Source organism: Meriones unguiculatus, chromosome 2 (genome assembly GCF_030254825.1).
Source record: "Meriones unguiculatus strain TT.TT164.6M chromosome 2, Bangor_MerUng_6.1, whole genome shotgun sequence".
Lineage (NCBI taxonomy): Eukaryota > Metazoa > Chordata > Mammalia > Rodentia > Muridae > Meriones > Meriones unguiculatus.
In genome coordinates, this window is record NC_083350.1 from 23,242,545 (window position 1) to 23,265,657 (window position 23,113).

At 45.3% G+C, this 23,113-nt stretch overlaps 1 protein-coding gene across 3 annotated transcripts in view; it reads left to right on the forward strand.

The window, feature by feature from the left end:
- Positions 1 to 23,113, forward strand: part of Ccbe1 (collagen and calcium binding EGF domains 1) — a 258,110-nt gene that overhangs the window by 209,443 nt on the left and 25,554 nt on the right. For all 3 annotated transcript variants that reach the window (XM_060377145.1, XM_060377144.1, XM_060377146.1), the window contains exons 4-6: positions 11,504 to 11,638; positions 13,787 to 13,939; positions 20,374 to 20,477. In XM_060377145.1, coding sequence (XP_060233128.1) covers positions 11,504 to 11,638; positions 13,787 to 13,939; positions 20,374 to 20,477 — 392 coding nt within the window. The remainder of the gene's footprint in view (positions 1 to 11,503; positions 11,639 to 13,786; positions 13,940 to 20,373; positions 20,478 to 23,113) is intronic.

The following is a 23,113-nucleotide window of genomic DNA, read 5'->3' on the forward strand; positions in this document are numbered from 1 at the left end:
TATATTTTGGGTCCATGCTTAGCAAACTGCAAACCCTTTTCTGGCATCACATGCTCTAGTTGTAACAGCCCCTCTTGCTGAACTCTCCACCTGCTCTCCAGCATGAAAGAAGCCCCTTAGAGGACCTCCAGAAACACCAACCAAATACACAGCCCAGCCCTAATATTGGAAAGATTCCAGTCACAGACTGATCCCCTGGGCACATACTGCATTGCAAATTCACAGCAGGTGGCTCTCATTGAAAATGATGACCAGGTTTTAATTATGTTTTGTGTGCTACTTAGTAGAACCTTGGGCAAATTACTTTCCAAGTCTTGGTTTTCACGGTCAGAGTATGCTGTCAAGTCATACAAGAGTTTAAAGAATATCACCCTATTTAAAGTACTTGGGCCAGGGGCTGATTCTCATAAAATGGGTGGTTACTGCTGCAGTGGTTAAAGACTTAGCAGGCACCACAGAGTTACTTACTACCGAGACATTCACAGAGGAGGCAACACAGAGCATCGATGGACAGAGGCAGGTTCGGGATAGAGAGGCTCGCACCAGGACATCAGTCAAGGAAGGCTGCCCAGGGCTTAGGTAGGAGAGGAGTGCTGCAAAATATTCCAAACAAGGCATTGGCATGAAAGACTGTCTTGGGCTGGGGTGGGGACAGGGAGTAGGCATGTGAAATAGTCTTGTTCACCAATTCCCTGGAAGCTGTGTCTCTCTAGAGCAGTGGCTCTCAGCCTTCCGAATGCTGCGACCCTTTAACACAATTCCTCATACTGTGGTGAGCCCCAACCATAGAATTGTTTCCACTGATACTTCATAACTGTAACTTTTGCTACTGTTATTAATCATAATGTAAATATTTGGTATTGCCAATGGTCTCAGGCATTCCCTGCAAAAGGGTCATTCCACCCTCCAAAGGGGTCCTGACATGCATGTGGAGAGCCGCTGCGCTGGAGGACGTGGGGGCCCAGACACACTAACACCTTTGTATTATCTCTTGGAACACAATGTCTCTATCATCTTGTATTAGCTGTCTCCCTCCTAGTTACCGTTGTGTTCTACAGAAGGGTGAAAGAATTTGCTAAACCCTAAGTGTAGACATGGGAAGGCTCTCAGGAGATAGCTCCACACATGGTTCTCCGCGTGCCCTTGAACGTCTCTGAACTGGGGAGCTCTGTGCTGGTTGAGACTGTGGGTGAGAACCAGGTGGGAGGAGCAACCATGTGAATCAGAAAGGGCCCATCACCCCTCAGCTCTTCCTGGTCACCAGCTGAATCGTTTACATTACAGCCTGGCCAATGACAGAGAAAATTAAGTTTAGTCCTATCAGCTTAAGATCTTAAATCAAGATTATGTTCAAACTAATTAAAAACACGTGGATGCTACATAGTTGGCATTTCTTTAGATGTTAGGTCCTGAAGTTTCAAGTGGCTTGGCCAAAATCTAGCCTCCCTCACCTTAAAGACAACAGTGCCTATGATTAGTGACACCAAGAACAGCATATTGCCAGAGAAAGTAGCCCCAACAGAGCTGTATATTACTAACTCTTCGCTCTATTGCTTTTCACCAGAAAAGTGTTTAATATTCATTTATCTTAATCTAAGGCAATAAAGCGATTATTTGTCTCCTTTGCTAATGAAATCATTGTAGAGGTTTCTGTCACTCAAGAATAAAAAGTAAAGCCAAGGCTGATGACACGGACTGTTGGCTCAGCCCTAGGGAGACAATGGCGGGAGGATCAAGAGGTTAAGGTTCGGGGCTGGAGAACACTGGTTAAAGGTGTGGACTGGAGTTTTGTTCCCAGCAGCCACGTCAAATGGCCCATAAACACCTGTAACTCCTGCTTTAGGGATCTAATATTCCTTTTTGACCCCTGTAGGCACCTGAATTCACATGTACATCCCCCATACAGCCATATATGCAGATGGATAATTAGAAAACAAGTAAAAACCGTATATTCTATGTTAAAAAGAATTCTAGGCAAACTGGGGCTGTCGAGTGAGTTCCAAGCCAGTCTAGACTACAAAGAGAGCCCATGACTCAAAAAGGGAGGGAGAGCAGATAAGGAAATCAAAGTACATATACAGGACTTCAGATTAGACACAGGGCTAACAGTGGTATGTGTGCACAGAAATGACCGTAATTAGGTTGTACCCTGCAAGACTGACTCGTGAGCATGTAGAGATGCAAGCCTAAATGTCCAGTGAGAGTCCCCGCATTCGTGTTATGGTTCAAATCCAAAGGCGAGTTACAGGCAGCATCTGTAGACAATAAGATTGGTCAGCCTTCCAACAGTGGGCAAGACTGACCTTCAACATGGTGTGAAATCTGATTTGTTCAGAGTTGACGAGTTTAAGTGTTAATCTCCTTCTAAAAATACATGGAATATGAGCTGGACATGGAGATCATGGGCAAGAGGATTGCCTCAAGGCACCTGGGCCACAGAGTGAATTCCTGGGCGTCAATGTAAGACCCTGTCTCAAAAACAAAACAATCGCCACAGAAACATCTTAGAATAAATATTTGGCTGGGTGTTTAGATATCTGATTTTCAAATAACAAGGCCATGGCATGTAACACAATGATACTGTATAAAAACAGCCTAAACACTTCCCTGATGAGGATACAAAGTAATGCTAAAATTTCCCCTCGATATTCTGTAATTCAAACACTATGTTGTTATAATTAGTAGTACTTAAATGTCTTAATATGAAGTTAGCACATATTTTGATCCACAATATGAAGAGGAATAGAGATAGCCGCACATAGATGCTTAAGGATATTCATAAGAGAAGAAATGAATACTCAGGATAACCATAGACCTCGTTTTCATTACTGGCTTCATGGTCATACCACCCTCTGCCTTTCATTCCTATTTCTTTTACCCTAATAAGCCCCTCACCTCATCTACTCATAGCTCTCGTTACATGGTCAGGTGATGCCAATCCTCCTTCCTGAAGCATCTAAAATATTGATCCTACCTGAATTGACGTTTTCTGTTGCCTTTAGTCTCCAGTCATAGTATTAACAACACTAAGAGATAACCAAGTGGCCCCTTTTATTCCACGCACACTTAGCTTATGTAGACTAACAGAACAATTTCCACTTGGTGTTTAGAATCGGTTGTCTACGGGTGCAGTGACCTCTTTCTTTGACCGGGACACAGGCATGAGGAAGCCGGTGCCACAGGAGGAGATCCGTGCCATCACTCATCTCTGTCTTAGAGGGGGTTATGTGCCACTTGGAGCTGAGGCAGCTAGGCTAGCAGAGCATGAAGTCACAGAAAACAGCAGCCCCAAGATCACAGAGAGAATGTTTACACAGTGAGCGTGGCACACTGTGTTAATGCAACGGCCCCTTCTGTGTGTTTCTAGGATGAGATTAACCTTGAAGTCAGTCAGGTGCAGGTCAGCCTCCTACAACTTGGGAAGGCTTAATATAGAAAAAGACTAACCTCCTTTAACGAAGGGAGAACGCTGCCAGTTCATGGAGAACTCTGTATTGGACAGTGACTCACAATACAAAACATCCTCTTGAGGGGCCTTTCACCAGACCAAGTCGGGTACCGTGCCTCAATCTTCCTTCCAAGCTGACTGTCCCACAGGTAGCAAAAAAATGAGACTAGAATTTCTGAGTAAGCCCTGATGGTGATGGAAAATGCAGGTGTCAAGCTGCTTCCTATTTAGGACTCTAAGTCCAGGACAGTGAGCTACAGCCCATGGATCTAGCCTCTCTGGCCACCTCACTCTGGAAATGACGTTTTGTTGAAACCCAGACCTATCCATTTTCTTAAGTACCACCTGTAGCTTCTTTGCATGGTAATGGTAAGGTTGGCTAGCTCGAGGTCTTGAGGTTTTGATCTCCTCTCTTAAAAGATACTGAAAACAAAAATATTAACATTAACAAACCCAAATATTAATATTAACAAACCCAAAGTCTGCCCCTTCCCAGAAAATGCTTGGTGACTCCTATTATAAGTGACATAGCAGGATTATTGGTCATATTCACTCCAGCTAAGCAGTTACAAACTGAGCATCAGCTAGGGTGAGACTCACACTGTTTATTCTAGGGGATGTCATACCCTGACAGGTTGGTCAAACAGTAGGAAGAACTAAAAGCAAGAAGCCAGAAAACTTTCCTTAGTCAGACACTGTCCCTCAAGTGGCATTTTTTCTTTTTTTAATTTAATTTAATTTTTTAATTACAATTTATTCACTTTGTAGCCCAGCTGTAGCCCCCTTCCCTACCCCCTCCCAATTCTACCCTCCCTCCACCTTCTCCTCTCATGCCCATCCTCCCTCCCTCCCTCTTCTCCTCCCATGCCCCTCCCCCAGTCCACTGATAGGGGAGGTCCTCTTCTTCCCCTTCCATCTGACCCTGTCTATCAAGTCTCATCAGGACTGGCTGCATTGTCTTCCTCTGTGGACTGGTAAGGCTGCTCCCCCCTCAGGTGGAGGTGATCAAAGAGCCAGCCACTGAGTTCATGTCAGAGACAGTCCCTGTTCCCATTACTAGGAAACCCTCTTGGACACTGAGCTACCATGGGCTACATCTGTGCAGGGGTTCTAGGTTATCTCTCTGCATGGTCCTTGCTTGGAGTATCAGTCTCACAAAAGACCCCTGTGCCCAGATTTTTTGGTTCTGTTGCTCTCCTTGTGGAACTCCTGTCCCTTCCAGGTCTTTCTATCTCCCCATTCTTTCATAAGATTCCCTGCACTCTGCCCAAAGTTTGGTTATGAGTCTCAGCATATGTTTTGACACCCTACTGGGTAGAGACTTTCAGAGGCCCTCTGTGGTAGGCTCCTGTCCTCTGTCCTGTTCTTGTTTTCTCCTTCTTCCCATGTCCATCCCGTTTGCTTTTCCGAATGAAGACTGAGCATCTTACTCAAGGTCCTCCTTATTGCTTAGCTTCTTTAGGTGTACAGATTTTAGTGTGATTATCCTATATTATATGTCTAATATCCACTTATAAGTGAGTATATACTATGTGTCTCTTTCTGCTTCTGGGATACCTCACTCAGGATGATCTTTTCTAGATCCCACCATTTGCCTACAAATTTCATGATTTCCTTGTTTCTAATAGCTGTGTAGTATTCCATTTTGTAAACGTACCACAATTTCTGTATCTATTCCTCAACTGAGGGACATCTGGGTTGTTTCCAGCTTCTGGCTATAACTACAAATAAAGCTACTACAAACATGGTTGAGCAAATGTCTTTGTTGTATACTTGAACATCTTTTGGATATATGCCTAGGAGTGCTATAGCTGGATCTTGAGGTAGCATTATTTCTAACTGTCTGAGAAAGCACCAGATTGATTTCCAAAATGGGTGTACAAGTTTACATTCCCACCAGCAATGGAGTAGGGTTCCTCTTTCTCCACATCCTCTCCAGCATGTGGTGTCACTTGAGTTTTTGATATTAGCCATTCTGATGGGTGTAAGGTGAAATCTCAGGGTCATTTTGATTTGCATTTCCCTGATGACTAAGGATGTTGAGCATTTCTTTAAGTGTTTCTCTGCCATTTGGTGTTCCTCTATTGAGAATTCTGTTTATAAAACTGCATGGTACTGGCATAGAAATAGAATGGTGGATCAGTGGAATTGAATAGTAGACCCAGAAATAAACCTAAACACTTATGGACACCTGATTTTTGACAAAGATGCCAAAACCATACAATGGAAAAAAAAAAGATAGCATCTTCAACAAATGGTGCTGGTCTAACTGGATGTCTACATGTAGAAAAATGCAAATAGATCCATACTTATCACCCTACACAAAACTGAAGTCCAAGTAGATAAAAAAAAAAAACCTCAACATAAAAACAGACACACTAAACCGCTTAGAAGAAAAAGTGGAGAAGAGCCTTGAAATCATTGGCACAGGAGACAACTTCCTGAACAGAACACCAACAGTAGAGGCTCTAAGCTCAACAATCAATAAATGGACCTCATGAAACTGAAAAGCTTCTGTAAAGCAAAGGACACCGTCATCAAAACAAAACGACAGCCTACAGATTGGGAGAGGAGCTTCAATACCCCTCTATCTGACAGAGGACTAATATCCAGAATATATAAAGAACTTAAGAAGCTAAACAGCAACAAATCAAGTAATCCAATTAAAAAATGGGGCACAGAGCTAAACAGAGAATTATCAAGTGACATTTAATCTGATTATAAAAACACTGTGATATAAGTGTTAAAATTTTTGTTTTCAGTATCTTTTAAAAGAGGAGATCAAAACCTCAAGACCTCGAGATCAAGCTGGGGATAATAGCTTGTGCTTGTGATTCCAGCACTGGAGAGGCTGGGAGAGAAAAACCAACCTAAGCTGAGGCCAGTCGAGGCTACATTACAAGACCCTGTTCTAAAACAACAAAAAGCTTAAGCTTAATCTCTCTGAGAGTGTTTAAGTTGGACAAGTGGGGGAAGGTGGCTCCTCAATAAATATGGCAGAACATGTGAGTGAAGGAGAATAGGAGCCTTGTGAGAGTATTGATGAGACAAACTAGACTGTGCTGAGAGTTAAGAAAGACTTGGCATTGGCAATGCCACTTGAAAGTTGTTTAGAATATCAACTGAGCATAAGTGTGAAGGACCTGGCTGGACTTAACTGGAGGTGAAAACTTGTGTGGTGGTAGGAAGTGTAACTGTGACACAAGATAAGGAAAAAGAGTTTAGGCTTTTGAAGTCCAAGAACTCATAAATGGCTGGCTGGTGGTAGTGCATACCTTTAATTCCAGCACTCAGGAGGCAGAGGTAGGTGGATCACTGTGAGTCCGAGGCCAGCCTGGTCTACAAAGTATGTTCCAGAACAGCCAGGGCTACACAGAGAAACCCTGTATTGAAAAGACCTAAAACAAACAAACAAAAATTCATAAATGACTCTGAAGTTTGGAAGTCTCAAGGGCCATAATGCCAGACCTCAAATGCAAGACTGAGTAATGGTTTAGTGAGGATGAGTATGGGCTGAATATCTCTCATTTGAACTGCTCAGGACCAGAAGTACTTCCTATGTCAGAGATTTTTTTTCCCCCACTGGAAAATATTTGCACAGACCTTGCTGTGTAAGCATCCCTAATCTGGAAATATGAAAGGCTCCAAAATCTAAAAACATCATGGTACACAGTTTAAAGTTTTCAAATTAGAGACACTCTACATATATAAAAAGCCTGGGTTAGTTGAAGAAGAGTTGACCCACAGAGCTCCACCTTTGCAAGCGTGGCCCAGCAGCAATTATATACAGTGGATTTAAAGGTAAAGGATCTTGGTGAAGATGATGTTTACAGGAGGGATTCTGGGTCTGAATTAGAATAATGCCAAGAGAAGCAGAACCGAAACGATAGAAAGTAGATGCAATTTAAAGATAGAAGCTGCATGACGGAAAGTGGACTCTGGAAAACAAGCATCAAAAATGAAAGACTGAATAAATTAATTACCTTTCTCCCTTTAGAAACGTGCAAAGTGGAAAAAGAGATACATCTACAAGATCAAAAGAAAGAGCGGATCTCAACAACAAAATGTTGGAAGCTAGGGAACAGACCTGGGGGTAGGAAAAAAAAAAAAAAAGCTTGGCAAATTAGGGAGAATGAAGTGTTGGAAAGCACCAGGAAAAGCTAATGACAGTGGATTTCATACCAAAACAGACAGTCAGGATCGCTACAAAAGCCGTGAGAGGAAGCCAGTAAGCAGTACTCCATGACCTCTGCATTAGCTCTGTCTCCCGGTTCCTGCCATGCTAGAGTTTCTACACTGACTTCCCTCAGTGATGGGCAGTGATGTGAAACTGTATGCTGAAGTAAACCCTTTCCTACCAAAAAAAGTAACCAAAACAGAAGGGACTGGGAGATGACTCCATCGGTAAAGTGCTTGTAGTATAAACCTAAGAACCTGAGTTCAGATTCCCAATGTCCACATTAAAATGCCAGGTGGCATATGTCTGTAACCCCAGTGTTTGCAGGGATGGAGGTTAACTGTGTCACTAGCCAACAATTTTACCAGGTTTGAAGAGCCTCCATGTTTAGTGAAAGAGCTCCTCTCAATAAATGAGGTGGCATGTGACCAAGAAAGACCCCAATGTTGACCATTAGCCTCCACACACGTGCATATACAAACACACAAAAACAAAAAAGAAAATGAAAAGAAGAATTGACTAAAAGTCAAAGAAGTTGGCCTCCCAGATCTTGTCTGTATCATACATACAGAACACTAAACCTGGCATGACAAAGTAAGGAGAGCCAATACGGTTCTGCTGAAAAGGTGAAACATGGGCTTCGGAGACAATCAGGGGACAGTAAGAATCCAATAGTTCAAACATTCAGCTCATGCTTACACTTTGCCTGTTCAACTGCCCAGCCTTCTCTGTTCATTTGAGTTCCAGGGACTTATTCTCCGGCAAAGATTTGGAAGTGTTACTCCTGGGTATACCAGATGTCTCATGCAAAAGACCTGACAGCAACATTCTAGCCAGCTCACTTATAGTGAAAACTAAAGCTACACAATCCCATATGCAAAGAGATGCTGGTGAGGCATCATTAATAAAACATAAATAAGCTAAGTGGAACCTAAGGGTCTCCAGACATGAAAGGGAAAGTCTTCAGGATAAAACATACAGGAATAAGAGCCTTCAAGTAAAGACAGAAAAAGAAAAGAACACTTCAAAATAACTACCATTTAGGCCTGGGGAGTGGGGAGACACAGCATCCACGGGACAGAAACATCCAGTTGCTAAAAAGGAACAAAGGAGAATAAGAGTTCTTAGAAGCTAAGGAACAAAAGTTGGAAGGTAAAACTAAGGAAATTTCTCAGGAGCTATAGCAAAAATATCAAAGGAATGAAACCTAAGAAGAAAGCATGAAGCTGTTAGAGCAACATCCAAGTACTTAAGAATTCCACACAGAGCAGGGGATAGGCATCAGAGATAGGAATCTAGAAACTTCTCCAGAACTGGAGGGTGAGTTTTTAGCTAAAAGAGGCCCTTTGAAAACTAACATAGTCCCACATATAATAAATACATTATGAAATTTTAACAAACTAGATGGGAAGAGAAAAATCCTAAAAATTTACAAAGAGGAGTAAAAAGAAATTCAGATAAAATAGGAAGACTAGGATTTAGCTATAGTAAGGCTGAAGGATAGGAGACAGCAGAGCAATGCCTTCAAACAACAAAGTTGTACAACCTCAATTACATGTTGAGAGTCATTTTTGCATTATGTGTAAGCCCCAAATCACCTCTTTTTGTGACCCTCTTCAGGAGACCACTGGATGTCAGGCTCTACTGAGTTGAGAGAGTAAATCAGAAAAGAGAAGAATGAATGGTAGAAGGCAAGAGTGCTCCTCAAGAGACAGCCACACAAAAATCTTAATGAGAAGAAATCAGAATGTTCCATTAGGGGTGTCCAACCTTTTGACAGTGTAGCATGATGTCATTTACAAATGTATTATGTTATATTCATAACTATCCAGGGACATATGAGGCCTTTATGGGAAATGAAGGCTGGATGTGTCTGTTTTGGAGAGCCTCCCTGAGATTAAATCACTATTATATACAAATACCTTAAGAGATTTAGACATTTTAAGAGATTTCCAAAATTGGAAGCATCTCTAGATATAAATTAGTGACAAAACTGGGAAACTGAGTTGTGTGATCAAAAGTTAAGTTCGGAAGAACACTGATAAACAGAGAGGATTTGATAGGAAAAATTTCTGGCTGGACACTGAGAGTTGAAAAGGCAACATTGAAAACATTAAGCACAACAGAGGTAGGAGATGCAGCCAGGAGCTACCAGCTCTGCACAGGGAGAAAAGAGAAGCCGTGGACCAGTTCAGACATGCAAGCTCAGAGGGAGGGTATCTGTGCTGGCTAGTTTTACGTCAACTCGACACAAGCTACGGTCATAAGAAAGGAGGGAGCATCACTTAAGAAAATGTCTCCATGAAGATTGGGCTATAGACAAGGCTCCGTATTGTCATTGTTTTACAAACACTGAAATCTCATTCAACTGAAATTCCAAAGAAATCACTGAGTAGATGGAGAAGCTGAGAAGTGTGTTGTTAAAGGGGTGCAAGGAGATGACAAAGAACCTAAACACAACTCTTGCATGACTGGAAATCAACAGGGAGTACTTGAAAGAAGGAAGTTATGTGAGGTGGCCATTGCAAGATGAAGAGGTGGACGTGAGAAACAACTCACTGGAAAGGGTAGAAGTGACGCCCAGGGAAGCAGGAATAGAGGGGGACACTGAGACATTTGCTTCTCACAGCAAGCCTTGCTGGGTACCACATTTGGCACGAGTTCTTTAGGCAGGCCATCTTGTTTTTCCTCTTCTCTGTGGTTGCTGCCCAGTGATAGTGACCACTGGTGGGAAAGGGTGGCTCACCAGCCATTCTGAGACCTTGCTCTCAAGCCCAAGGAACCTAGAATTACATTGAGAAAGTTCTATAGAACCAACAACACTTAGCAAGGCTGCCCGTAATGGATGCAGGCAGACTCCCTGGACTCCCACCTGTGGGAGAGAGTGCTTTTTAAGGGCAGCTTCTGGTCATCATGAGACTGACATGACCCTTGTCATGCAAACCCAGCCTACTTCAGGAGCTGACAGCCCACCTGTTTGGCTTCATATATACCAGAGCTGACCTGAGCTGAGCTGAGCAGAGCCGAGCCGAGCCAAGCCAAGCCGAACAGAGCCGAGCCGAGCAGAGCCAGGTTCTCTGTATGTCCAAGGAGACTGCATCTGTCAGCATGTGAGGAGAGCAGTGGTGATTAATGAGATGTTGAGTCTGGAGCAAATACTAAGCCTAGAGCCAAAGGCCCTTCAAAAGATGCATTAAATACCAGTTTATCCAAGCCCAGGGGAACATATGCCCTAATTCCTTGGGTAATAGAAAAACCACTTTATTTCACATGGGCTTCAGGCTGGTAAGATGTTTGTAGGCATTCAAGTGTGTCCATGTCCTCTTCTCAGAATGCAGGATCACTCCTCCTGTGTGCACACCTGTAATGTTTGCTCGTGCAAGTAAAGGCTCCAATAAGTCTCCACAACCCCCAAAGCATCCCTGCTGCTTCTCAGAGCCTGCCTGATCCCAAGCCCTATCTCTCACAGCATAACACTCAGCTGTCACCAGCTCTGGCCAGCCTCTACATTCTGCTGGAAGGAATACTCTCTTTGTGTCATTTGGAGGGAAAGACAAAACAGGTCCCTAGGATGCTGTGGAGCCTGGCTGCCTAAACAACTTTGCACTCTGGATCGTGGTGAAAAATAGGAGGGTGATGAGGTGACCTAGGGAATAAAATCCAAGTAATGTTCGCTTTTAGTCATGAAGATGCTGTGCGTTACATAATCCACCGTTGCACTCTCGGAAACTTTGGAAGCGTTAACGGCCCTCTGAAGGTAGCCAGTTACACTTCATATTTAACCTCCAGCAAAGAGCAGCCCCCAAAGTATGTTCCAGGCTAGGCCTGGGTCACCTGCACCATGCTGAGACTGATGTGAGTACACTCTTCTCTTCCAGATTATGACATCTGTGCCCAAGCCCCCTGCGAACAGCAATGCACGGATAACTTCGGCCGAGTTCTGTGCACGTGTTACCCCGGGTACCGATATGACCGAGAGAGACACCAAAAGCGGGAGAAGCCGTACTGCCTGGGTGCGTAGGAAGCGAATTTCCAGCTTCTGGGGGCTTGCTGTGTTCAGACAGAACTGCTCTTTGTTGGACAGTTCAGAGAAGCCATTCTAATCCACCATTCCACCCGTGAAGTCATCGGACATGTGGGATGGAGTGATGTTTGGGTTTTGCCTGTGGATCACTTGATAGTATTAACCATGTTAATCAAGACAAATAATGTACAAGGATGCCTTTGAGAGCTGGAGCTAGTCAGAGCCTGACTGAGAGGAGAGATAAGAGCTAGAAAAGAGGGACAGTGTCCTATGTAGATTACAGTGGTGTAAGACAGAACATAAAGGATCAGAAGCCAGGAATCCCACACTCGGGAGGCAGAGGCAGGGAGATCTGTTGAGTTCAAGGCCAGCTGAGTTTACATATTGAGTTCCAGGATAGCCATGTTTACATACAAAGACCCTGTCTAAAAAAAAAAAGAATCATAAATGTAAACTCTGGGATAGGTAGCCCCAGAGGTCAAGCAAGACAACAGAAGTATGGGTGTGTTGAGGAGGTGGGAACCAATTTGAAGAAAGCTGAGGCTAGCTGCATGGGTTGCAGCTGAACAAATAGCCTGGCCACCCTTAGTGGCCACCAGCCTGTTTCTTTTGTCACCATTGACTAGGGTTTCCCACCATGCCTTTCAAAGAAGGCTTCACACTCCTTGTCTCGAGGGACTGTGTGTCAAAGTGTGGTGATGATTCTGTGGCCAACCTGGGCTCTTGGCATCCTTTCCAGAGCTAATGAGACACAGCGCTGAGAAGCAGTGGACCCAGGAATGTGCCTTTTCACAAATGATATTAAGTGACTGACAGCTCTGCTAAAGTTCAGGAATCAGAAGATGAACTGAGACCACCAACAGGCCCAAGCGAGAACCAAAGCTGCCCTGATAGACAGCCCTTCCCCTCGGTCGAGCAGGGCTCTAGGGAAAACATTTGGGAAAAGGGTCTAACCGTGGGTCTTCTGCAGATTCTCAAGGCCATCTGGGAACAGTGTCCCACACCAACAAAGAGTGGGGCCAACACTATTACATGAATAGAACAGGAGCCCATGACACCACCTACCTAGAGCAGGGGCTGTTCCCAGTGGCTCAGTGCCACACAGGAAGGCTAATATTCCAGTGTCCAGTAGCTACTTTAACCTGCTGTTTTCTTCTGATGACCAGAGGAAGTTGGGCTCAACAGAGTGCCCCAGAGCACAACAGCTTCATATGTAGTGTTAGAACAGGGACATCTCTGTGTGGGCTTCAGCTGGGACCTCCAGCCTCTAGATGACAGGGTGGATTGCTGGGGTAGCACCAGCACTGCCACGCTCTGCTTGGCACCCTCGGCTCCTGTGTGATCAGGTGCTTGGTGGCTTGCCCAGGCAGTGATGGGGAAGCTCAGGGCTGGACTGTCTTCCATGTGTGTGGAGTCTGAAGTTGGATCCTCGTTCCCATCCACCACAACCAGGTGTCTTCACCCAGTGGACAGGAAGTGAGACACAGCCTCCACCATTTTCCTGTGGTGAGAAACGGTTGTTGTTTCCACCCCGTGCCACAGGGAACCGGGTCAATGACGTATACAGTCCATGCTGACTCTCTTATGGTTCCTTGTTTGATGATCTCATGGCTCATTTCCACAGCTCACCAGGGCTCAGGTTGGGGTCAATACGAAGCAGGGACTGGCTGGGGAAACCTCTCTCTGTGAGGCCCATCCGACTATTTACTTTTGTTAGAAGTAGCGTATTCCAGTTGCTGCCATGTCTCTCAGCTGGGAAGAAACCATTCCTAAATGACCTCTGGGTCAATATCTTGCTGTTTGGAACCTCTCCCTATAAAGGGAAACTAAAGCACACCGGTCTTCCTGTGGGAAGGCGGCTGTTGCCAGTCACCTTCCACAGAGCCCTGGGGAGTGCTTAGGGCTGGCCTCATTGTCATGCTCTGAGTGCATCTCTGGGGCACGGAGCCCTGTGACAGACAGGAGCTCCTCCATAATGATAGCACACGGTCCAAAGCGCAGTTTTCATGGATGGCCTGCATTCCTAGCACTTGTCTTTGGTTCGAGTCTAGAAGCTTCTCTCTCTCACTCATACCATTAGACCAGGGTAGTGTTGGCTGCTGTGGTGAAATTGTTCTACCTCTTTGGTTCAAACTAGATATTGACGAATGTGCCACCAGCAACACCACCCTGTGTGCGCACATTTGTATCAACACCATGGGCAGCTACCGCTGTGCGTGCCGGGAGGGCTACGTCCTCGAGGACGATGAAAGGACGTGCACCAGGGGAGACAAATACCCCAACGACACAGGTGAGCAGAACGAGCATGATAGCCCTAACTGTGCGCATGTTTCCATGAGACACCGTATCGAATGTCAGTGTGAGAATGACATATACAGAACAACAAAATTATGTCTCTATGCCTATGCAATTTCATATTCTATAAATGTAAGCTTCTATGTATAATGAATAATGATATTTCATGTACTATGATATATACAATCAAATATGAATACACACACTGTTATGTGTAATAAAATTAAATATAATCTATAGTTCATATTATATATAGTAAATATTTTTAGTATTATTCATTAACACTACATAAATAATATATGTATTTTTTATTCCATGTTATACATTCATATATCATATATATTATGCATAGCTTGCAAATTATAGGTGCTTGGGAGCACATCCACCCCTTTGGGGGCTCTGTGCAGGATCGGACACTTACAGGTAGGACCTAGGTGAGAACCAAAGATCAAACTCATCCTGAGGAGGGCTGTTGGGAGAAGTGTCTGTGTCTGCTGTTGCAAGTGTCCTAGGGTGGGGGGAGGTAGCAATGCCTGTGGAGAAATCAGTAGCAGTTGGCTGTGTGTTTTCAGGAATCTGGAATGAACAGGGAAGAAGCCAGGTGTTCTATGTTTTCTCAAAGAAACTGTGTTCAAGTATGTACTTGAATAATTTCCATACATGGTCCCAGTCTATTTAAGCACAGCGCAAAATGCAGTCCATATCGCGTGCCCATCTGTGCACTAGCTGTTTGGTTCCTGATCAGATAAAAACAGAAAGTGAGAGCATGTATGAATTTTTACACCGTTTTGACAGAGGACATTTATTTAAATTCCAAATTTTATGCTTGTATTTCACATGATCTTTTGAGCAACTCCTTTTGTATCAGTCCATGGTCAGCTGCAAAATTTCCACCAGCTGGGGATTCAGCACGGAGCTGTGAGGCATGAGGCTGCCGGACTCTAACACAGCAGCCAGATGCAGCCGAGATGGCTGGTTACTGAAGCCTGGGAGCAGCCTCTGTTCAGGGTGACTTCTTTGAGAACGCTTTCTTTTTAAAAAGAAAGAATAAAGCGAAGGTGGAAGAAAGGGAAAGAGAAGAAAGAAAAGCACTCCCAGATTGGTAGGCAAATGCTTGTAATAGTCACTGGCACAGTAACTTGGATACCTCTGCCAAATGCCAAGCTAGTCATTAAATTTTAGAAGTTTAGCCTGTGGACACCAATGTCAATCACCTTGCAGCTGGAATGGACTTTGAGGCAAAATAGCCTTCGCTACCAGTGTTGGCCAGACAAGTTCCCTGGAGAGAAAGCCCTTAGCCCTTTAGAGGGCCAGAAGTTGAGTTCTGCATCATAAACAGTTTATACACACACACACACACACACACACACACACACACACACACACAGTCACAGTCAAGAGAAGTTAGATGGCCCGAGCTGTCCCTGGGAAGCGGGGAGGCTCCTAGGGCAAACCACAGTGTACCAAGATGTGCAGATGAGAAAAACAGAAACATCTGGGCACTCAAGAGACGGAGCCTGAGCTTCAGAAAGGGCCCGGGAGGCAGCAGACAGCTGGAAACCAGCTGCCTCACAAGGAACAACTACAAAGGCAGATTCTGAAGGGCAGCTAGGTTGAGTCATTGAGAAGTCACCACGTGCAAAAAGTCAATGCAAAATAGCTACTTGCAGAAGCGCCAGCTTAGGACAGGGCACTTAGGGACGTTGCTGCATGAGCTAGAGGGGTTCAGCATCATTTGAAACTCTGAATCATGGAGAGCCTACTCATCCAGAGAGCACCACAGATGGAGGCACAGCGATCTCTGGGGAACAAAACTTAATTGGGAAGGTAATTTACAGAGCATTTTTTTTTATTCAAAGTTAAAATCACTGCAGTTTGGCCCATTGGCAAAGAGGATAAGAGAAGGGAAGGAGGTGTGGAGTGTGTCTTAAGCTGTGTTCTTTTCTGAAATGAAGGCATCCATTGACAGTGGGGGCCACCTTTTAGCCACCGGTCCATTCATATGTGGGAGGGTAGGGGAAATAGTCACAAGGAAGCGGCTTGCCAATTTTTCACTTTAGAGTTGGCCTTCCAACTTCCTATATACCATTGGCTGTGGGTTTCCTGAGTTGCTATAGAGATGAGTCCTTTTTTTACATGGACAGGATGGAGCCTGGAGAAACCCAAAACAGAGAAAAAACATTTGAACAGCAAAGACATGTTTCTGAGTATCAGGGCAGAAATCCATGTTGGGGAGTGTTCAGATGCCCATAACACAAAGCTGGCCCCTCCCACAAGAAGCCCCTGCCTGGTAGCGCAGAACGATCTTCAAGGACAGAAACACTAACAGCAGGAAGAAGAGAGGCCAGATGCAAGTTCCAGGGGAGAGAGTGGCTCAAGAGCAGAAGACAGTGATTCAGCCTGGCATAGAACAGGTGGAAACAGGGCAGTCCTCCTCCACTGCACCATATTCAGAGATGCTTTATTCCTCTAATGGCACAAATAGGAAATGTCCTTGTCTTTTGCTAGTACAAACCATCTGGTGATTTTACCACCAAGCCTTACTGAGACACAAAACTTAAAGAACCTGCATCGAGTCATAGGTTTTCTCCTGTTTCCCTCAGCCTCTGCCTCCGCCACCTTCCATGTGTAGCAGTTTCACGTGTTTTCAAATAAATAAAACACACTAATAAAATGCCATTGTCAGGTGTTCCATGCACTCCAAAAGTGTGATCCCTAGAAAATTATTTCACAATATTTACTCTTAACTTTCAGTTTATAATCACCACTGAACCTAACATACATGTACAGATGGATTTGATTTGGTTTTATATTTTACAAAGAAGCATTATACCTGGAATCGGGAGTGTTCAGTATAGAAATTTAGAAGTCATTCATCCAGACAGTTTTCAAAAAGGACAGGCTCTTTGTGCACCTGTAAGGTTCCTGTCCTTCAACTGCTTGGCTGCTGAGCCACCTGCCTTGAGACGCTTTCTCCCTGCCTCTGCTGACCCTGGGGACAGAGAGAAGAAAAAGAGAAGGAAAGAGCCCCGGACCCGTTTGCCTGACAGCCTTGATACCACAGGAAGTCCCTTCCCTGGGAAGTTAGAACAGCTGAGCAGGGCTGCCTGAGCAGTTTGAGACTGTTCTCTGGAATGTTCTCCTTGGTGGACAATATTGATCTCCAGTTGCAGGGCCCGTTTACCCTTGGAAAACTTCTCAGAAAGTTTGCTGGGCTACAACACAGCAATGCAAGCCCTACCTGCCATTTTCATGTCTTTGTCCTCTAGCCGTGCAAGTACTTAGACTTGAAAACACGCCCAGCTCTAACACCTTCTGTGCAGGGAACATTCCCTACAGTATCTCAAGGGTGAGTGATTTCACCTCTGAACGAGCAACTCAATGCTAAGCCGCGCTTGCAGCAAACGGAGCCTTCTAGGCATGAGGCAGCTAAGCATTTCCATCTGCTTTAGACAAATTAGTTAACCCAGTATTTCGTCACTTTTTTTTTTAATGGAGATAATGGTTATTGAGTACAAACACGTCATCTAAAATCACCTCTCCCTGTCTGGTCTATGTTTTGAGTTTGAGGGAAGTTATTTAGGGAGAGATGTGTCTTAAACTTTTCATTGTCCAATGTCTGCAGCATTAGAGGCAGACAAATTTAAAATGAAAAGTGATCTGCTCCTCTTACAAGCTTTGATGCCCTGAGTTTGATCCCAGAACCTAAGTAAGGGTGGAAGGAGGGAACCAACTCTGCAGAGTCATCTGACCTCCACATGTACACATGGCACACATGCATACACATACAAACACACACACAGGCTCACATGTACACATGCACTCACATACACAGAAGAGGAGGAGGAGGAGGAGGAGGAGGAGGAGGAGGAGGAGGAGGAGGAGGAGGAGGAAGAAGAAGAAGAAGAAGAAGAAGAAGAAGAAGAAGAAGAAGAAGAAGAAGAAGAAGAAGAAGAAGAAGAAAGGGTAGCAGCATAGAGGGAGGGGGTGTGGCCCCAGGACAGCCTCTAATGATTTGAAAGATTGTCTCCTGGCTGTGTGATACAAGCCATCTGACATGAAAAATCAGTGTTCAGTCCCTTTGATTTTTATCTTTGAAAACCCAGAGCTGGAGCCAGCTGAGACGCAGGGGAGTCTGTGTAGCACGACAGGGAGACAATGAAGGAAATGTTGGCTCCGCCGTGATTAGCTTACGGGTCTTTCTTTTCCAGCACGTGTTTATTTTCGAATAAAGTTACCATGACCTGACTGTCAATCAATACAGTTCAAAGACTCAGAAACCACCAGGTGTTTCAAATAACTTTCAAGCTCTGATAAGACATAGATTAGGGAGTTCTTAGCACAGGCACTGTTAAAACATAATACTGTCCCTTACTGCCACCCGCAGGTGGGTAGGGGGAAATAGATTCCAAAGGAGTTTTCAACGCCTCCTGAGTGGTTGGGATATCCCAGGACTGAGTTCTCGAAACAGCACAGTCTAGTTTTTAAACTAAAATGCTTTGTTTGCTTGAGGCACTCCCCGTAGGAAGCACAGTCTTGGGTAGTTCTGAGTGTGTTTGGCGGTAGTGTTACCATAGTGTCTAAACAGTTACAACTTCTAATGCTCATCATGCTTAACCCAACTCTCGCAAAAATTACAGCTCCATGCCCCCGTGTGGCTGTTCAACAGTACTGGATCTTTAAAATCTGGAGAGTCAGCAAAATTGAGCTCAGGGCCTATTCAGATATACAGTGACTTCCTGGACCTGTCTGACCACATCTGGATGTTCTCAGCAGAAACTCCAATAACAGCCTCCTTTTGTGCCTACCCCGTGCCCCAGAGGGCCAAATGGGCCCTGTAATTGTGTGGTGTGCCCTCAGCATGCTGGGTAATCAAATTACCCACCCACACACATGCATCTTTTTTTTCTTTTTCTTATCTATAAAAGAACAGTAAAGATGTGTCAGTTCTAACATTCCATGATCCATATACTGGAAGTTCAGAGCCCCAAGGGACAAGGTAGGTTCATCCTGTCATGCTAATATGCAATTTGCTCAACCACACCAACACCTGGAAAATTCATCTGGGAATGTGACAATAGGAACAGAGAGATGGACTTTTCACTCCTGTATATGTATCCTCAACTGATGGCCTAGCCTTACACCGAGGTCAGGTGTGAATTGCGAAGCAGAAGCCTTCATTGATGCCCCATTCACAATACCTCCCTCACCCAGTCTGTGGCTCTACAGATGAAGAGCGGTGGAGTAATGATGAGCGGTGGAGTAATGATGAGCATGAATGGTCAAACTGAATCATCTGAGAAAAATCTCAGTGAGGAGTTCTCTCAATTGGATGGGTCTGTGGATGTACGTGGGGGGGGGGGCTGGTGCATTGATTGTGATGCTTGTTAACTGAGATAATTGATGACTGAAGAAAAACTCAACCTAAAAGTGGGAGCAGCAATTCTTCAGATTTGGGACCTGGGCTGCCTAAAAGAGGAGAGAGCGATCCGAGTGTAAAGTAGTGCACTCGTTTCTCTCTGCTCTTGACTGCTTCTGCTTCCTGCCGCCTTGATTACCCCACCGTGGCAGTCTATAGCCTGGAATCTGGAGTGAAAATAGCCCCTTTGGTCCCTGTGTTGCTTTTTGTCAGGACATTTTATCACACTGACAAGGAACAGAACTAGGGCAGATGGGCTCACTGGCAGTGGCTGAGAAAGATGGACGGCTCCATGCATATGATTGAGCTGTGCCCTTCGTGGCGGAGAGGGGAACCCTTAGCCAGCTTCAGGTACACTCGCAGTACAGAACAGAGAACCCCTACAGAAAAAGACAACTCGGCTCCAGGTCTAGTGGATTTGTAGATAGCCAAGGACAGAGAAATGGCATCCAATGGAATGACGACTCATGTCATCATCGTCAACATGTCTTGTCTTCTACAACATGTTGGGCTCCACTCAGCTGGGCTCTGCTCACCCTGAATACCGCACTGTCAGAGCTGGGGAAAGGCAGTGTTGTGTGAGCTGCTGCATGCATGTGAGAATCTGTGCTGCACGTCAACTTTGGCCTCTGTAGAACAGTAAAATTATGTCAGATTTATAAAACCACCCCACTCTAGAAGGCATTAACAAGTACACACATTTCCACACGTGAAAATTGCTAATAAAAGGACCATAACACGCGTTTTCACACATCTGGGATGTCTAAGAACAGCTGGCTCCAAAGAGTAGCGGGGCCCCTCTCTACCCCCTCCCCGCTCCCCTGACCCTGGATCTTGCCGTCCCTGTCAGCTTGAGAGCTCGAGAACCACAAATCTGCCAACACCCACCCCTTCCCCCTTCCACAGTCAGCCTCTGTATCCCACGCCCGGGGGACTGCCCTACTGCCAGCTTTCCAGGCACGTGCCCCCGACAGCCTCCCGGCTGCAGCTAAGCCTCTCTCCTCTCCCAGGACATGAGGAGAAGTCCGAGAAGGAGGTGAAAGCCGGGACTTGCTGCGCCACCTGCAAGGAGTTCTCCCAGATGAAGCAGACCGTGCTGCAGCTGAAGCAGAAGGTACACTGGGCTTGGCGGGGGTGGGTAGATGAAGCCCAGCCAGGGTTGGGGGGGGCGGGGAGTAAGAGGACAGATCATTCTATTCAGTCATTGCAACCGATGCCAACTAGATATGGATCCTGGACGCTCCCCCCACTCCAGGACTGAGCACCTAAAGCAGCAGAACACAGAGCAAGGACGTGAGGACGGGCTGCTATAGCAGGCCTGACAATGGGTACGTGTAAGGTTGCTGAGAGAGTAGAGCTAACACTGCCAGGGTTTCTTGTAGAAGGAACGGATTCCCAGCCCTGGATGGACCTTTGCCATGGCAGTTTGTCTGTTTTATTCATCGAGGACATTCTCTGTTAAAGCTTCTGCAAACGGATGTCATTCTGTGACGCCTTTATTTTCTCGTGTAAACTTTACGGTCTGGGGGAAAGTACGCCTCTGAGGAAGCGGTCCTCTGTGAGTGCCTTGTGTCATCAGGAGTGAGAAACGGCTCCCTTTCTCTCCACCCGATAGACGGGTACCAGGGCGCCTGTAATGTCATCCAGCTGTGTGGAGGGGCCTCATGATGGATCTAGCGGTCTGAATTCTGGGATATCTGTCCTGGGCTGGTGTTTATTACACCTGAGGTCAGCGCACTTGCTGGCTTGTCAGCCACTCTGAAATGGTCCTTCAGCTGCCCAAACATAAACTTACCGCCTTGTTTGTTTAATCGCTTCCACTCGAAGCTCTCGGGAGATCAAAGTGGTGTGTATAATCTGTTTAACTTTGGCAGTCAGTTATTCTAAAGGGCAAAAGGGTAAACATGAGACACTATCTCTTTTCCACGGTCACAAAACTGGCAGCCACCCTAATGAGAACCCCAGCTACCAGCGGAACCTTCAAAACAACAGGCTGAAAAAGGAAGCAGCATTTCCGACCTCTGATGCGTGGGCTGGTGAGGTCATGATCGACTTCAGCAGAGGCTCACATGTACCTGTGTGTTATATAGCTGCATAAAACATGAACCTAATCATAGATAGCCTGTGATATCATAGGCAGGCAGAAAACCTTGTCCATGTGCTGGTATAAAGAAAGAGAAAGGAAGAACTATTTCCCAGACAGCTGTCCCCAGGTGTCACTTGAACTGGTGTTAGCATTTTTAGAGGAAACCCAGAAGGTTTGAAGAAGCGTTAAGCTAGCCTTTCATGAGCTAGAGCATCAGGCTTGGGGAGGAGGAGCAGTTGATTATGGTCCCAAGGTACAAATCTGCCCTCACTACCCCCCCCCCCCGCGTCAGAAGTAACCTATGGTCTTACCTAAATTATTTCCAGCTGGAATGATTCTAAGGTACTCAATATTGCAAGTTGTTCATACAAACTCGGTTGCTGTCTCTGGCCTTCTCTTAATCTCCTTGCAATATTGTGTGATCCATGCAAGCTGAGAAATATTGAGAAGCTGAATGGCTGAGGTACAAGTGACCCTCATAGAGTCACTGATGCTTCTGAGGACTCGTGAGTTTGTCTCGGTCCTTCACTAACTCTCATTTGCTTGCTCTGCCGTGCGCCTCGTTGTCCCCATGCCTACAGCATGAATGCTGGCATTCGTGGGGCACTGTAAGAAGTGATTCTGCGCGGTCAGGAGGGCATGTGCCTGCATGCGTGTGGAGGGTAGCTTACCTGTCTGTGTGCCTATGTGCAGGCCAGAAGTCAATGTTAACTGTCTGCCTGCATCATTCTCTGACTTATATTTTGAGACAGGGTCTCTTGCTGACCCTGGAGCTTGCAAGTTCAGCTAGACTGCCTGGCTAGCAAGTCCCTGGGATCTGACTGTCTCCATCACCCCACTGCATGGCTATAATGTATGCTTCCATGCCCTAGATTTACATGGGAACTGAGGATCCAAGCTAAGGCAAGCACTTTGCCCACTGACCCTTCTCCCTATCCCTGATTCTTTTCTTCTTTTCTTTTCCTCCCTTTCCTGTTCTTTCCTCTTCCATTTCTTTTCTTTTATTCTTATCCTCCCTTCCCTTCCTTCTTCCTCTTCCCTTTTTTCAGATGGATGTCATCAGTAACGCAAGCTGGCCTTGAACTAGCTATGTAGTAGAGGATGAACTTGAACTTGTGATCTTCCTGCCTCCACCTCCCAAGTGCTAGGATCACAGTATGAGTCACCATATTCAGCTGAGGGCTAAAAATGGGACCTCCTGTATCCTGTGGTACGTGAAGCGGTTTTATATACAAATCCTCTCTTAACCATCACCATAGCCTTGTGAGAAAGCATGCTAGCATTCCCAGAGCTGAGTGCATGCTCAAGAGGGCAGACCTAAAAACCAGGCCCTCTCCTGTAGATCAGCATTTGCTTTTAGCATCCACTTGCTACTGCTGATACCATCTGTTCTTTTCATAGAACATGGTGCATTTATTTGTCCAGATAAACATTGTCCAAGAAGCAGGTATGGGGGGTGGAGGGCGCTGGAGAACGGCCATGAGATAGTATGCGCACTTGTTGAACTACACCGTGGGTATACAGTGGGTAGAGTTCTAGCCACAGGAAATTCCCAGCTCAAACCCCTGGGCTCATCCAGGGATCAATTAGAAAAAGAAAGCCACAGAAAGCAGCAATATGCCGAATATAAGGAACCTACAATTCCCAATATTATTAACCTTTCT